This window comes from Plodia interpunctella, chromosome 19, assembly GCF_027563975.2.
Source record: "Plodia interpunctella isolate USDA-ARS_2022_Savannah chromosome 19, ilPloInte3.2, whole genome shotgun sequence".
In the NCBI taxonomy this organism is placed as follows: domain Eukaryota; kingdom Metazoa; phylum Arthropoda; class Insecta; order Lepidoptera; family Pyralidae; genus Plodia; species Plodia interpunctella.
Genome location: NC_071312.1, coordinates 6,643,315 through 6,659,975, shown reverse-complemented (window position 1 = coordinate 6,659,975; position 16,661 = coordinate 6,643,315). Strand labels below are relative to the sequence as shown.

The 16,661-nt window shown below is 34.3% G+C and overlaps 1 protein-coding gene across 1 annotated transcript in view; it reads right to left on the bottom strand.

Moving 5' to 3' along the window:
• The window catches only part of HGTX, a 54,406-nt gene extending 40,959 nt beyond the window's left edge, over window positions 1-13,447 (bottom strand). The window contains exon 1 of the mRNA XM_053759775.2: window positions 13,027-13,447. Within this exon, the coding sequence (XP_053615750.1) occupies window positions 13,027-13,336 (310 nt within the window). The 5' untranslated portion in view covers window positions 13,337-13,447. The remainder of the gene's footprint in view (window positions 1-13,026) is intronic.
• Window positions 13,448-16,661: the final 3,214 nt, after the last annotated feature.

Here is a 16,661-nt window from a genome sequence, read left to right as displayed (position 1 = left end):
AGCATTATAAACTTTAGGCTACTTCGAAACTAGTTTAAAAAGAGGTTTTTAAAGGTTTAAAGGCTTAAATCTTTAATCTATTTCGATAATTGGTACTCAAAAATAATAGTGGAATCTTCAAAAATATTTTGCGCTGAATTCAAGACGCCCCAAACATCTCAGGCCAGAATGTAATCGGAACATCTGTGGATGACAGATAAATTGATATCGAATCATCATTTGACTATCTTCCTAACTCACATTTGTTCTTACACTAATTACCAAACAATTCAGACAAAAAAGTGGCGTAGAGTGCTCTATATTAAAATAATTTGGGGTGGCCAAATGAAGGGTAAAGATTTCTCACAAAAGTCGCTTAACCAAAAATAAAGGATTATTTTTTTTTCCTTTGTTATTACTGAAGTGAAAACTCTACGAGTACAGCCACGTATGGCAGTATAACCTTACACAAGCCTCAAAGGACTGTGGATAATAATAACACGGTGAATCGATTCCATTTTAAAATGATCGCATCATGTTGTGTGCATTTCTTGGCCTCAAAAACCAAAAGCAAACAGAAGTTTCAGTTAACTTTATACAGTCTGTTCAGTGACACAGTCTGTATATATGTCCAATCCGGTGCCATACACCTTTTAATCCCTCCACCACCGCCCCGCAATATGCCGTCCCTGCAATATGCCGCCCGCACTTTTTGCAGCGCCATACCGCGCATGCATTATGCAGTATTCGCGAATATTGTCTCCGTCAAAGTTGCAGTTTTCAATAATATCGAGAAACGAGAGTTGTACTCGATCGAGTTTAGCATCGATTTATCGGAAAGTTTGCAATGGTGAGCCGGACTTCCTTGGACTGAATAATTTCGGCCAATATTTTTTTATTTTAATTCATCGAAGAAAGGAGCTGTGTGTGAAATAATTTCGCAAACTAAAATTATGATATTAACATATAGTCTTCAAATGGATGGAAAAAAATCATATATTTACTATTTTAGTTGACTGTTTTATAGCTGACCTCACCTCAGTACGATTCTCATACTTATTTCTATTACTTCTCTACGAAATAGTCATATTTAACATAACCTTTCCAAAATTCCATTAAACTTAAGTCTTTTCAGAAAGTGTCTTAAATGAATATTGCTCAGAGATATTTTCAAGTGTAATAAACAAAGAACAATAACAGTGAAGCGACATTATTTAATCTAAGTTTATTGTACACGTGGAGTTCGGTAGGTCTTACAACACATCCCAAAGTACACGCAAGGAAATCCCACACCGAGAGTAATAATTAAAATTGCTGTATGAAGAACCCTAGTATAGTGACAAACACAGAAGGCAACGTTAAGATAGCAAGAGATGAGAGATTTTCCATGCTTTGATAGTACTTTTAATTCAAAATACTTAATCATTTGTTTATGATATAGAAAAGAAAAAAATACAATGATATATGTAAGTATTATGATATTGAAATGTTTATAAATTACGCTATCTTAAAAACAAAACAAAAAATATGATTTAGGTCATAATTGGCAGAGAACGTTTATTGACTCATCTATAATATTAATTAGATACGCTGTATTTCATATATGCCAATTAATAATATAATTAAGAAAAAATATTACTGCTACGACAATGTCTTAAAAATACTTCGCTTGGTGTAAAAAAGAACAATCTTTACTCACTGTACTCACTTGTACTGTGGCATTCTTCAGTACGCACCTCAATTATTCTGCGGTCACTTTCAATTTTCAACTTTATGTGTAACAACATAAGAAACAAAAGTTGGGTAAACTCCTTTCCCTTGGGAAGGGTAAATGAGGAGGATTTATTTGTACATGATGGAGCGCAGATTTTCTGTGGTGAGGCGTGTTCGTGCCGATGAGATGGTGGGTACAGTCGATGTCGACTTCCTGCTTATACTACTGCTATGGTAAATGTAGTGAATTTATGTTGATGTGATGTCGACTGTACTTTTATTTCCTTATTGAATTATTATGGCGGGTTGTGATGCTTGCTTATGAGAATAGATGTTTTCTTTTCTTTTATGTATTACTGCTTTGCTTTTGGATATTTGTTAAAGTTAAATGATAAATTTCGTCAATCCATCATCATTGGGTAGCTTTTATGCCTAGTGGGATTTTCGAATCCCAATAGGGCTTCGGCCCGAGGTTTTGTAAAGACATTCAGCTTAATCATCAGCCCATTCTTCGTGATAAACACCGAACTTAACTTGATTTATTCAAAGTCACAGCATTTATTAAGATGTCACATTCACAGACACTTTTTCACGTCAAATTTTATATTTTATAGTAATTTCTGCTGAGACACCTGTGGATGTCGTACGAAGCGACTAAGGGACACATCTAGGCACTAGGCACCTGATATGCATCAATAGCATTGCAACAGGGAACATGCAGAGATGAGAGAGTAATTTCTGTTGAGAAGAAATGGCGAAAAAAACTCTTTAACAGTGTTAGTACCGTACCTATCATGCTAGAAGGGCTTACAAACTGTTTCTTACATTATTCTAATAGTATGACAAATAACATTATGACCAAAAATATTAGAAAATGGTCAAAGAATTATGGTAAAAAAATAACAGAAATAAGTATAGTTATTATACCAATTAAATGGAATAAAAATATTATCAGTAAAATCTTTAAACTCTGAAGTAAGAATTTAAACAGCTCGTGTTCTATTTATAGGACTCAAATCTGGATAGCATTTCTAATTTCAGCCCAAAATCGTTCAATCTGTGACATTAAAAAAAATCTATCAATTTGTTGATGTAAATAGGAATATGACTAAACTCGTATTCATAGAGATAACATTTAATATTCATATCACAGCAAGAATCGTAATAATCATACGATATTGTAGAACAAGCAATTGCGAACAATATAGAGATAGCAACTCCATATGGGCGACACGTGCGACACCTGTCGTCGGGAGATAGCAGGGCGCACACTAGCGATTAGTCGCACGTATGTACCTAAACTGCGTGGAAAAGTCGACAAACCATTGAGTAACTGTAATATTTTACGGGAATGGATTCGAAAAACAGCTGGTTAAAATAAATGGAACTTGCCCATACTTAGGCATATATTTTTGTTCAATTAAATATTTAAATGTATACAAATTACGTTTTTGTGCCGCATTATTTCATTTCTCTTTTTTTTCTAATAGTTAAAACATACTCGATCGAGATATAGTTCCTAAACAATTGTCATCTGGTAGCTGACTACGGGTTGAATTCGCCGTTTAATTAAGGTAGAATGATGAAGAAAAATAATCACCGCCCACTTAAACGTTATACGGCACAGATTTTATGCAAAATAAAGTCGTAACTGTGCGCGGCTCCTCCCTGGAGCACCGCGAATGTACACAATATGGCGGCGACATTTGTTCATAACCTATATTGAATGTAGCGAAGAACATCAAAGATATTGTGCCAGTCGGCCATCTCGTCTTTGTTTCGTATTTGGCCATTTCAATTATTTATTGATTTTAATACTTTTAGTTGCGCTACAGATTGAGCAATGATTTAAGAAAATCGTCGTACGATATACTGTGTAACTTAGTTAAAATCTCGTGCCAGAGCAAAGTATATTGTTGACCAAACACTATTGAAAAAGTTGATGGAGATTAGAGATAAAAAATTGTGCTAAAGCTTAGTTTTAATTATGTGAAACTAAGAGCAAGGAAACATTGTATATACTCAATGAAATAAAAAATATCAGCTTTATGTAGAGATATCCAAATCTATTTTCCTTTTTTGTCTATTTGCTTCGTGTAAATTCTTAAATGAAATGATTGATTGGTCAAAGAAAATGTTTAGGTGTGTTTTATTACAATATTTACTGCAAACGTATTTTAATCCTTGGTTGATACATTTTCTAAACGAGTATTTTAAATGCGACAGTTATAGGATGTGTGTGATTGTATGAAGATGTTTGATGATGACACTCAATAACACACTCTACTGGATGGAATTCTATGAAATTTCGTCTACGTGTAGTATATAACCTGGAATATCACATCGGATAGGTACTTTATAAGATATCCCAAAATATTATATACCTATGCAAGCCACACGGAGGTGCAGTAAATATATTAAACCATTATCGACATCACTGCAAACGGCCAAGCCAAGTGGAGGTTTCATCCCTTATAAACTATCATAATCAAAATGATGGGTCCGCAAAAACAGGAAAGTTATCAAAGTGATATTATACGGGACCAGATGTCCGCACAAAAACACGCTGGCCTTATGAACAGACCGGACACACTATGTATTAATATATTTTAATGATGGCGCGGATGGAAAATCGGTATGAAGTCCAGTTTGTATTACATTTTTTGAAATGGCAATTAGCATATTTTTTCTGTATATGTGAAAAAACTTATCTGTTAATATTTCGAATATGAGTTGCAATCGACAAAAAAAATAACAATTTTTCGATTTTTAAAACACTGCGGCTAATATCAAGTATCTGATTGTATTAGAAAATTTCGAATAAAGTTAGGTGCTAGTCACTGGCGTCAACTTTTTGCAAAACGATTTCATCCCTAGGTGTAGTAAATATAGGGTTCATTTCCCAATATTATTACTAAACATCTTGAATCTCTGAAGAAGCTGCGTTCTGCGCTTGCTATCCGCTTTCCATCAAACTAGTATTTGCACTAATAACCTATCTTGTTATTCTAAGTAACACCATCTTCTTTGCGTGTCGATGGCAAATCAACGCTCTATTGGGTGCTACCTCAATATATTCTTGCCAGAACCGAGCCACTTCGATGGCTTCATGGCACTACGATAAATAAATAAATAAATACATTAGGACAAATCACACACATGAGCTAGCCCCAAAGTAAGTTCGAGACTTGTGTTATGGGATACTAACTCAACGATACTATATTTTATAACAAATACATATATAGATAAACATCCAAGACCCGGGCCAATCAGAAAAAGATCATTTTCCATCATGACCCGACCGGGGCTCGATCGAACCCGGGACCTCTCGGTTCAGAGGTAAGCACTTTACCACTGCGCCACCGTGGTCGTCCGACCCAATTCCAGTTACACCATAAAATCCGTATTCATACACATGTATTGTCAAACATAGCGCATATCTAAGTCGACTAAATAGGCCAGATAGCACAAGTGGGGATCAATGAATTATTTTATTAAAACATTTTATCGCAAGCGACGCCATCCAACACCCCATTACGCTCATTTAGGAACCCAAAACCCATTTGTCCCCCTCTTGGGCTATCTGTGTACTGTGATCATTGGAATGATAATTAAAGGGGTAAGGATAAGGTAATTATAAATTACAAAAACAGTTTGAAACTTCTTGTTTATAATTCGATTTTTGTCGGTTACCTGCTTTGTTGTTTGATCTATTTCCGGGTTAGGAAAAATAATCGATGATTTTATCCTTACATATTTAAAAAAAAAGTCCTCTGCCGCGTCTGTTTGTCTATCTGTTTGTGATAAACTCAAAAACTACTGCACGAATTTTCATGGGGTTTTCACCAATAGATAGTGTGGTTCCTGACGAAGGTTTAGGTGTATAATTTATTATGATTTTACCCGAGCGAAGCCGGGATGGGCCACTAGTGTAATATAATAAGATTATGTATTATTAAAAATGAGGATAACATTTAAATCAATCAAAATCCTAAATCTAAGAGTATTAATAAGATTTAACCCACCATACCGACAGGAGAGGAAATAACTTTTTTAGGTATAAATTTTGCACCCATATATCATTCACTGTATGACTCAATCGTAGACTGTTAGATAATGCTTGTATAGCGTTAATTCCGCCTATTAAACTTTTACAAATTGCAATAATTTAAACTAAATACCCTCAAAATGCAAAACTTAACAATAGTATAACTAATAATCATTCAACTGTATTGAGGAACCAAAAAAAATGCCCTCCCGATCAGAAAAGTCTAAGTAGCAAAATGTCCAACAAAGCGAAACGTCTAATGAGCAATCTGCCTAGACAGCTAATCGATGTAAACAGTTGTCATACAAAAATCGCCTCCAATATTCAAACCACATTAAACGTTTACAAAATTCATTCACCTAAAACTCGAAATCTAATAGTACAACTAGTAAAACTATTGAACAGTATTGAAAAAACAAAAAAAGAACGTTTTAACCCACCATATGCACCAGAGAGAGTTGGGAGATGTGATAAAAAAACTCCAGTAATATTTACTACTGAAAACTTTTACCATATTCAAAACGTACCCCTCAGAGCCAATAATATGATCCGAGAAACTATTGGGCAAGCCAGATAAACCGGTGCACTATTCACACAATTTCTTAATCACCATAATTTATTATACATGTGTATTATATATGCGTGTATCTGAGGACCCATTTCCTATATATATATATTAGGACAAATCGCACAGATTGAGCTAGCCCCAAAGTAAGTTCGAGACTTGTGTTATGGGATAACTCATAACACAAGTCTAGATACTATATTTTATAATAAATATATAATGTAGATAAACATCCAAGACCAGGGCCAATCAGAAAAATAACATTTTTCAGGGATCTCTCGGTTCAGAGGTCGTCGTCTATGAAAATATGCTTGAGAATTAATGAACATTCCAAAAGAATTGTGAAAATTGGAATTCGATTTTATGAAAGCCAAATAATCAAGTTACGATATTTTAAATCGGGCCCTCAGACAATAATGCTTACGTACGGAAATAATTCGTAATTGAGGAACTAAAAGAGATCGTTATGCCGCCATATGTACTACAGGAGGGAGGGTAGAGGGGGGCGTAATTAAAAAAATATGTCTCACTTCATTGCGACCGCAGGACGTGTGCCTATTTTACGAATTCGTAATGGCCGCCGGACTTTATATACTGCCTTTTTTGGGTTGGGTTTGTAGGGTTACTTGTTAACGTAAATACTTCTATTAGTAATTTAGCTTAATTTACTTTAAATGAATCATTTTACGATAATCGTTTTGTTTCTATCTTGCGCAACGTCCGACCAGTTCTTTCTGAATACCCTCAGATCGTCGCTCCATCTTGATCGTGGTCTTCCTCTGTTTCTATAGCTACCATGTGGATGCCATTTGGTAGCTACAAAAGCTAAGAGAGAGATTGAATTGGATGGGGGATACCTTTGTCCAGCAGTGGGACAATGATATTTGTATAGTGATGAATATTTAAGAGAAAAGCGAAGAAAAACAAAAAATGCAAGAAACTTGGCGGATAGCTTAATATATTTTATATAAATAGAAGTAAATTAAATAGGGAACAAGTTTAAACAAAAAGCCTGTGTGGCAGTATCCTAAAAATCAGTGTAAACAATTACTCAAAGCTTTAACCCGAGCAATTATACTTCGGTCGCGTCCCGTAATGAAATTAAATTAAGAATAACATAATACCGCCCAGCGGAGCGGCCACATTTTCGCGTTTCGCCCCCACTTTGCCCCGTCTCACCCCATTGTTCCATCTCGCTCCGCCGCGGGTGGAGTCAATTTCGTAGCTATCTAAGCACAAGACAGTGCCGTGCGTCGGGGCCACCATAGTCAAGGAGCTCTTGGACCTTGAAGTTTTTACACTGTCTCTCTCAACTGATAAGCATCAGGGCCCAGGGTCCGCTGTCCCACTTTTTCATCACCACTTTGTGCGGACTCCGGCATCCATTTAAACAGCATATTTCAAATTGAAAGCATTTATTGCTTTTTACGTTACGTTACGTACAGTAGAGTATAGGTAATTTAACAACTCAGTCACTTTAGTCACTATGAATTTAATACAATGTCGCAACAATTGTAATCGCCATTAGATATGGTATCTCAGATCTTTTTAGCTCCAAAGCATTTCATGTATTCATCATTGCGCTATGTCGCGCTGCGCTCTGTCAAAGAATTAACCAAGTTTTCTAAGGCACTGCGTCAACGCAACAGAACACAACAAGGGCCCTAAAATCTCTTTTGGCTCCAGAGCCTATGGTCGCTTAGCTACGCCACTGGGTGGAGTTGTCGACTTCAGCCGCAAACGCTCCCAAATTTTTTCATGGACTTTGTAAATTTTGCTGCGATTAAATTGTAAATGTAACGACGTGCGCTCACGTTTCATTGATCATCATCAATTGAGTTTTTTTAAATGTTTTATAGTAATACTTACTTACTGCTAATTTATAAAATTTCAGTTATTTGTGGTCGAAAAATTATATAGTACAAAATTCTACTATCTCATTTGTGTGTTCCCGGTTCCATATTCGGTTGATATTAGCGATGGCTGACCCATGCGTCAACTAGTGAACGGGTGCTGCCGCCAACTTGTCATTCATATATTTTGTTTGTGATAATCGTGTTTTATATTTATTTCTTAACAGCACTCAATCACAAATATTACATGTTTTTGTATACTTTTTGATTCTGTATGTTTTTGTATTTTCTTATATTTTACAAGAAAGAAAATAATTTCAAATTTACTTTTTTATCTACTATCTTCAGTACTCTTACTCTTATAAAGTTGTTCCACTAGTTGAACTATTGCAAATATCGTTCCCGATAGTCTTACTGATAAGTAAAACTTCATTATCATGTATTGTTATTTAATTTTATATATTTTAATTAATTTGGACACTCTATTGTTGTAAACTAATACTGATAAAGAAATTCAAATAAGTATGATTTAGCTTTGTCAAAAAAACTGCAATCCCTAAATGAAATTCTTAACATAAAGTAGATAATGAGATCTTAATGTAATGTAGTCCATGTTAAGAAATTCAAATGTCGATAGATTTGACCTCTTAAAATAGGTTGTTAATTTAATCTGTACTTATAATAAAAATCTATCTGTACGTCAGAGATATTAAAGAGAAATAATTATGGGCGGCCTTTATGGAACTAATAAAAGCCAAAACAATTTATTTTTCAATTTTTGCCTGTCTGTCTGTACGTTTGTTTGTGCATCACGCAAAAAATACTGTTTTTACAGTTTAACTTAAAACCTATTTAATATAAAAAATTACGTGAAAAAGTGCTTGTGAAGATCTAATTTCTGAATAAATGATTTGAACTTGAATTGCGATACGTTGCTTACAACTCGAGATATCTATAATAATAAGTTATGAGCGGACGCAGGAAATAAACGCGAGCGAAGCTGCGGGTAAAAGCTACTGATAGATAAAATTATGACAGTTAAAATCCAAGTTTAACACATTTTTCGCCTGACTGAGTGTTTCCAATTATGCGATATGAAGACTAACTATATTAACTGATAAACTGTTAACTACACATAGATATAAAAAACGTCTAACGTCTAAACACTAAAAACAATAACATATAAAGCATTAAAACAATATTGCTATTACATTACATTTACTGATAAATTCTAACTGCTAATGAGCATCTATATTTATGCTTCACTAGTTGCGTGCTGGAACTCCGCTCCCATAAGGTTTTCAGGTTATAATTTATCCTATGTGCTACTCCAGATTATATTTACCTTAAACCCAAGTTTCCTTAAAATCTAATCGATTTTGTGAGACAGAGAAACATGTATTACCTACACATATTTTCTCACATCGTGTTTGTAATATTTAGTATTAACCATATCTCTTTTTAGCATTCATTATGTACTTCTTTTGTTTGTCAATATTATAAACAAGTACTTACGTAAGTAGTTAATAATTCTAACCATTACATAATTATTTCAATATCATAAATTTTTTAATGTAGGTAATCCTATCTTACTAATATTATATGGGAAAGTTTGTGGAGGTGTTACTTTTATGTGTGTATATGTGTGTAAGTTTGTTACTCTTTCACGCCAAATCTATTGGACGGATTGTTATGAAATTTGTTACACTGGTAGAATATAACCTGGAATGACACATAAGGTACTTTTTATCCCGAAATTCCCACGAGAGCAAAGCCCCGGGGCGCAGCTAATAACTACAATAATTGTTACTCTTTACTAAGGATCTAGGAATAAGTAATAATGTACTCTTTTAAAGATCTATCTATGTCATTGACGAAAAAAATAGGACCACCACTTTCCGTTGAAGTAAAACATCGTGAATAATCGTGATAGTTAAAAGTTTTTCATTTGTCAAGTCTTGTAAATAGAGAAGTGAAATCGCAAACAGAATTAAATGAGACACCGAATGTATAGACCACGAGATGAGTCGAAAAAATTGTTTTAATTATGAATGTGAAAATGTTAGATAATAATTTCAGTTTTCCTGCACATGCATATAAACTATCATACAATCTAATTAAAGCTACGAACATGACGCGTTTACCTTTATTATATCTATATTTCTAAAAGCTAATAATATTTACAACGCTTCGGAAAACATAATTAAGTTGATAGCATATCTCGAGTGGGGGATTATTCGCATTACGCTTATATCAAGTTTAATATCGTGATATGAGGTGATACAGCCAGGCGATATGACTAATTTGATTTTACTGAAATGTGTGCCATTTTATAAAGTGTTACCTATTCAAAAATATTTTATTTAACTCCACAAGTTACACAATAGATGACACATTAATAGTAAAACCTATTGCCTGTGATTTTCCCCAAATGTTAAATTAATGTTGTTTTTTTTTTCTTTTTTGGATTTTCAAGTTGTGAAAATTTATGAAATCAAAAATTAGGTCCGTAATATTTTAGATATTTTTTTTTTATTACTAAACTCAGACATAACGGTTCATATATAATATATGACAGACACCATTACTTCAACAAGAACATATTTCGGTACTAAAAGACTACACTCCTTTTTCAATAGTAAATCGAAACTTTTTACATAAATCCTAGAACAATATCTTAAATAACAACTTCTCACAATCAATTTGAACTCTGACAAGCCTTTAAACGTAATATTACAACGTAACGTAAACGTTATTGTAACGTAACCGTGATTGTAAAGTACGTGTAACAAGGGTTACGAGCCCGCAAATGTGCGTAGCGATAACTTAGGGCGCCGACGGGAAGGAAGGGCTGGTAGAGTTTGTTGTCTTAGAATTATATTGATATGACCGATACAATACAATAGTGTTTTTCATAAAATTGTAGGAGTAAAAGTGTTTAAGAGAAAGGAAAAAAATGTATTTTAGGTCCGATATATATATATTTGTATGATGAGATATATTTTTATTTCTATTTATATTTTTTCTCATAAACAAGTAAAGCGAAATGTGTAATTTTATTTATTACGAGCGGCACGTACCAGCCTCGCTCGGGTAAAACTTTTCTTTATAGCAAATAAAAAGTAAAAATTTTCATTTTTTCAGAATTGCATTCGATAAACTATCAGACATCATTTTAACGTTATTATACTTATTTTTATGTTCGAAATAAATTATTTGTCTTTTTTATAATTTCTATTGAAGTTGTTTATAGTGTAAATATTTTACGCAAAAAATCTTGGCCTCAACAGGCCAGGTTCCAATTTTGTCCCGTAGTACTAACATAGATATAGGTAACTTTAACACTTTGTATGGATTTTTGTCCGGAATAAACATTTATTATTATTACTATCATATCTTTATAAATATTTTCTCCTTTTAAACAAAAAAATATATAAAAAATGGTATACGCGTCATACGCGGGCCGAAGCCAAGCGTAAGAGGGAAAAGTTTTATATGCTGAAGCTAGACGTGAGCGTAGACGAAGTTAGGAATTTACGTGTGATTCAGCATGTATTTAGTTATTATTATAAACGAAACGAAATATTTCATTTTATTTATGATTAAACCTAACTTCAATATACACTGTATTCGTAAACTATACATAAATCGGGTCTACAGAAAGAAATTTCTATACAAATAAGTACCTAGTACCTTGGTACTTATAGTTGGTACCTATTTGTGTTATATTTGCACTGTTATGTGTATATAAATATATAAACTTAAACACTTACTCAAATGCTACAATCCATTTTTTGTCATTGCTTTTTAACAAATAAATGTTATATCTGTCTATATGTCACATATAACCTTTATCATTCTCATCATAAAACCAAACCAAGGAAAAACCATTGAAAGCTCAAAAGCTCGCCGCCCGCCGAGCCTACATCCGGCGGCGACCGGAACACAGCTTTGACAGTCTTATTGTGTGCTGAAGCTTTTATTCTCAATATTATAAAACTCAATGATTCATGTGCTTAATTCAGAAAAGTAAAGGATAAAAAATATTGCTTGCGTCTCCAATAGGTAGAACCACAATTTGATTGTAAAATATATATAATTTTGCTTGTATACATATTACATATTTATAGATTAACACTATTAATAGCTAGAACAAATAATTTTTATTTCTTGACAAAATATCTTCATGGCATTAACCACATACATAGTATAAAACAAAGTCGCTTTCCACTGTGTATCTGTCTGTCCCTATGTCTGCTTAGATCTTCAAAACCACGGATTCTGATGCGGGATTTTTAACAGTAAGAGTGATTCAATGCGACGGTTTTGGTGTACAATTTATTGTGGTTTTACCCGAGCGAAACTGAGACGAGCCGATTATTGTAAATCAATTAAGTGTATTAAATTTTAAGTGTATCGACAGTTTTAAAAGTTTAGTTATGTTGAAATTATTAACTAACACTACAAAGAAGTAGTATATAGTATGTATATATCTGAGCACAGCTTGAAACTAAATATAAATACAAACTAGCTCTTATTATTTATAGTTTTTACTAACGACTGCATAAAAATATGGATCGTTTTATAGCTAATTCTTATTAGCAAGTTATTTGAGTATAAAAATGTATCTCCAACCAATTTCCGTCAATAAAATTTATTGATGAATTCTAACGACGCGTTGATGTCTTTTATTAGCACTTGTTTTTTTTTTTCTTGCAATTAATTCATTTTTATTGTTGTAACTGAATTCTTCCTTGTTGCTTAGATCATCTATTTTTAATTATTTTAGTACCAAATATTTTATAATGACTTAAATAAAATGACATTTGAGATCAAAGTAAAAATGAACAAGAAAATTATCCACTTACTAGATTGCAGCCGGTCTCTCCATGCCATGGGATTGGAGACTAGTCCCTGAAAGCCTGGCCAGTACAGGGGCTTGTGCTGGAGGTAGTGTGCCATTCCTGCTGCAGCAGCCGCCAGCGACAGCCTCGGGGTCAACAGACCAGCTCCCACATTATTGCCCACTGTAGGTCTAGACAATATGTGGTCTATGCCGTGAGGATTCGGAGCCGGCGGCGGAGCCTCCGCCAAAGAACTCAAAGCGGCCAGCGGAGCCCCGAAACCATTCTCCAGGACCCCTCTAGAAAGAGGCGGCGACCCACGCAGCTCAGACATATTAAAGTCCACCAAACACTGGCCGCAAAAATCCAATTCTTAAAAACAAAATCTCGAACACGATCACACCATCGAGCCAGTTAAGGCGAGTCACCTCGCACCCGAGCCGACACCGAATGAACACCGCTTCTCAAACCAACTCAAACAAAAAAAAAATAGAATAGAGAGCGCCGCCCAGTCAATCTAAACCTTATATCGACGACCCCGCCCATTGGCGACCGGAGCGCGCGAAATACAGCTCTCTCGTTCTGTCTGTATGAGTTAAGAAGGAGACGGAAGACGCGTGGTGTTAACACAAGAGCGTAGATTTAACGAATCGCTATTTAATGGCGCTTCTTGTCTCTTTATAATTAAGTCGGGTGCAGTTTTTGCGGTGCCCCTCTCCCCCTGCCCCCGCGCTCGCCTGCAACTAAAAACTATTGTGTATGATACAAATGGTTCATATGGGACAGTTTATTTTATGATAATAGTCCGGAAGGTACAGTCATTTGTCGTTTGATAATTTATGTGAAAAATATTTTATTAATTGACAACGGCGGGTGAATGCCACTCGATTTGCGAGGAAATAAAACACCCTTACAATTAACTTCTGCATCTGCCAAGTCTATGGTGAAGGAGATATTGTTAACTTGCATTTTATGGTCCATTTATTTACGCCTATTACTTATTTTCTGTAGGAAAGTAATATTTGTACAGTTTATAAAAAAAAACCAGTAACGCAAATACTATTTTCAGTTGCCTCTTGATAGATTCAGTTAAAAAATATATATTGTCTTAATTTGTTTTTAAAATAATTACAATCAAATATTTACGAAACTAACAAACAATGTATGCCATTACTTTCTAAAAAAAATTTACTTATCTAACATTTACCCTTAAATAAAACCAGTGTTAAAACTTCTATGAATGAGGTTTCAAATTCCTAATTTATATAATACTTAAATCATCACCAAAGCATCATCAAAAAACTCAAATCCAATTAAAAAGTCAGCCATATCCGGCGACTCAAAAGCTTCAATGGCCAAGCTTTGTTACACGGAACACCACAATTCAGAGGGAGCTTAAAAGCCCCACACTGATGGGTATTACCCCAAATTTGTATCTTTTTAAAATGACGGTTAAATAAATAATGTATATCGATAAATAGATTTACGAAAATAATATGTTTTATATTTTTTTATTACTATTGCACAGTAATCGGTAAAATTACGACATGTCTAAAAATGATTTGAAAAAAGGGAATAAAATAGGCGAAAACAAGGATCATGTAATTCATTCATTTTGTAGTTAACAGAATACCATTTTGATGAACGACACTCCAGGACTTTTTTTAATAGCTTGTTTAAGTGTCCCACTGCTGGGCAAAGGCCATCCCCTTTAGTAATATATTAAATAATTTTTCTTATGAGATTATGAAAAAGTATTGTAAAATAGAGAAACATAAATATGTTTGTACATATATTTATTTTTTTCTATTTTACAATACTTGGATTACTTTTGGTATAGGGTTGTCCCTGTACCAAAAGTATCCAATAAAATTCAAAACCGGAAATCAGCCTTTATTAAGCCCAAATTCCGTCTATAACACTTGGCTGAAATGATATTAATTATTGAGTTTCCCAAATGCTACAAACATCAGACGCAAAATGACTAAAGTCCTTTGTGCGCTAACCGGATACGGCATAATACCCATTCACTACGAGGATCAATTGAGGGTGTGGTTCCAGTGTCAGCGGAATTTAAATATCTACACAAAACATTAATCTTTGGAGTGATTGCTGTTTACTTATCCATTTCTCACAAATTACCAAATATACTAAATAAAATACGCAATGGACTAGCTGCTACTGCAGCTTAGCTGTACCCTATTCTGATTTAAAAGTTAAAGCATACTTTAAGCTAAAATGTTATCCTCTCTTTCTGTCAATTTCAAATATTATAAAGTGCGATAGTGACAAAACATAATTTAGTTTAAAGTATGCTTTTTTGTGTATAACGTGGTTAGAATCTCAATATATGTAAACTAAAATACGTTATATTACAAAAATTTTCTAGTGTCTGCCTACTTTGTAAGGAATAAAGATATCATACAGAATCAGAATTGGGAGAATGGCTCCACTTCACGCGCTCTATTGACACATTTAGTTACCAGACCATTGACATGCATATGATCCTCTACCCTTGACAACATCAAGGCTTTGGCCTTAGCCAGATTCTTAGGCTTGCTCCTTCTGCCAGAACTCTATGTAGATACGCCATTGCGCTAGACCGTCAACTCGCTCCGCTTATACCCCCGCTATGATTCGCACCACGCCCGATCCTTTGCTCCCCAAAACGGCCGCAGCCATTCATCCGACGTCAATTAGCCCAACACCTTTGCTTTGTCCGGGTTTTATCATCGGTTTATTATACCATGATATTATGATACGATCATTTTCATACGATTTTAAACTTTATTGTTTGGTGTTAGTGACGTCTATGGAACTGAATTAGAGGTAATTGTGATAAGATTTGACTGTCACTAAATTGCCTGCATATAAAGTTAACTGCCATTGAAGAGATACCTACGATTTGAGTAATATATTAGCCGGACTTCGAAGGGACTAAAATAAGTATTATCAATGTATTTTTACATAATACTCGACTATTGCGATGTCAAAAAATTGTGTTGAGAAATATGAAATTTTCATTTTAAAAACACCATCCACTTAGCGACTCAAAATTGTAATTATTCAATAATTGCTCTACCAGAGTTGTACTACGTACACTTGTTTTATTTTTTTAATTATTTTCACATTCAAAAGAAATCTCTGATAAAAGTAGAATACAATGTAGCTAATAATAAAAATTATTCAAACACTCACGATGTAAAGTTAAAAATTATAATTTCCCAACCGCAATATAAAAGTTGGGAACAAAAAGCCACTTTACATTTAATTCGGTTACCTCCCGAATGAAAATGCTGACTCCACCATATTTGCGAGCGCTCAAACTTTAAATAGTAATAAAAAAATCAACCTCCGGTCCAGATATGAAGAATCGACTACCGTAATCTACGAATTAGAGCAAGCGAGCTACGAAAGCGAGCGAGATGGTAAACAAGGAACAGATGTGATTGGTGTAGGCTGTGGGGGGACTCCGCCCCTCCCAAAGAAGGGGGCCACGTGTTTTTGTCACTTCAGATGAGACTATGAAACTGAACGGAACGGACGTGTCACCGTACGCATGAAACTTTCAGGACTACGTTTTCGACAGATTGGCAATCTTGTCATTCTTAGGCTATGTTCGTACAATCAACAACGTACCAACCTGGCCAAAATCATTG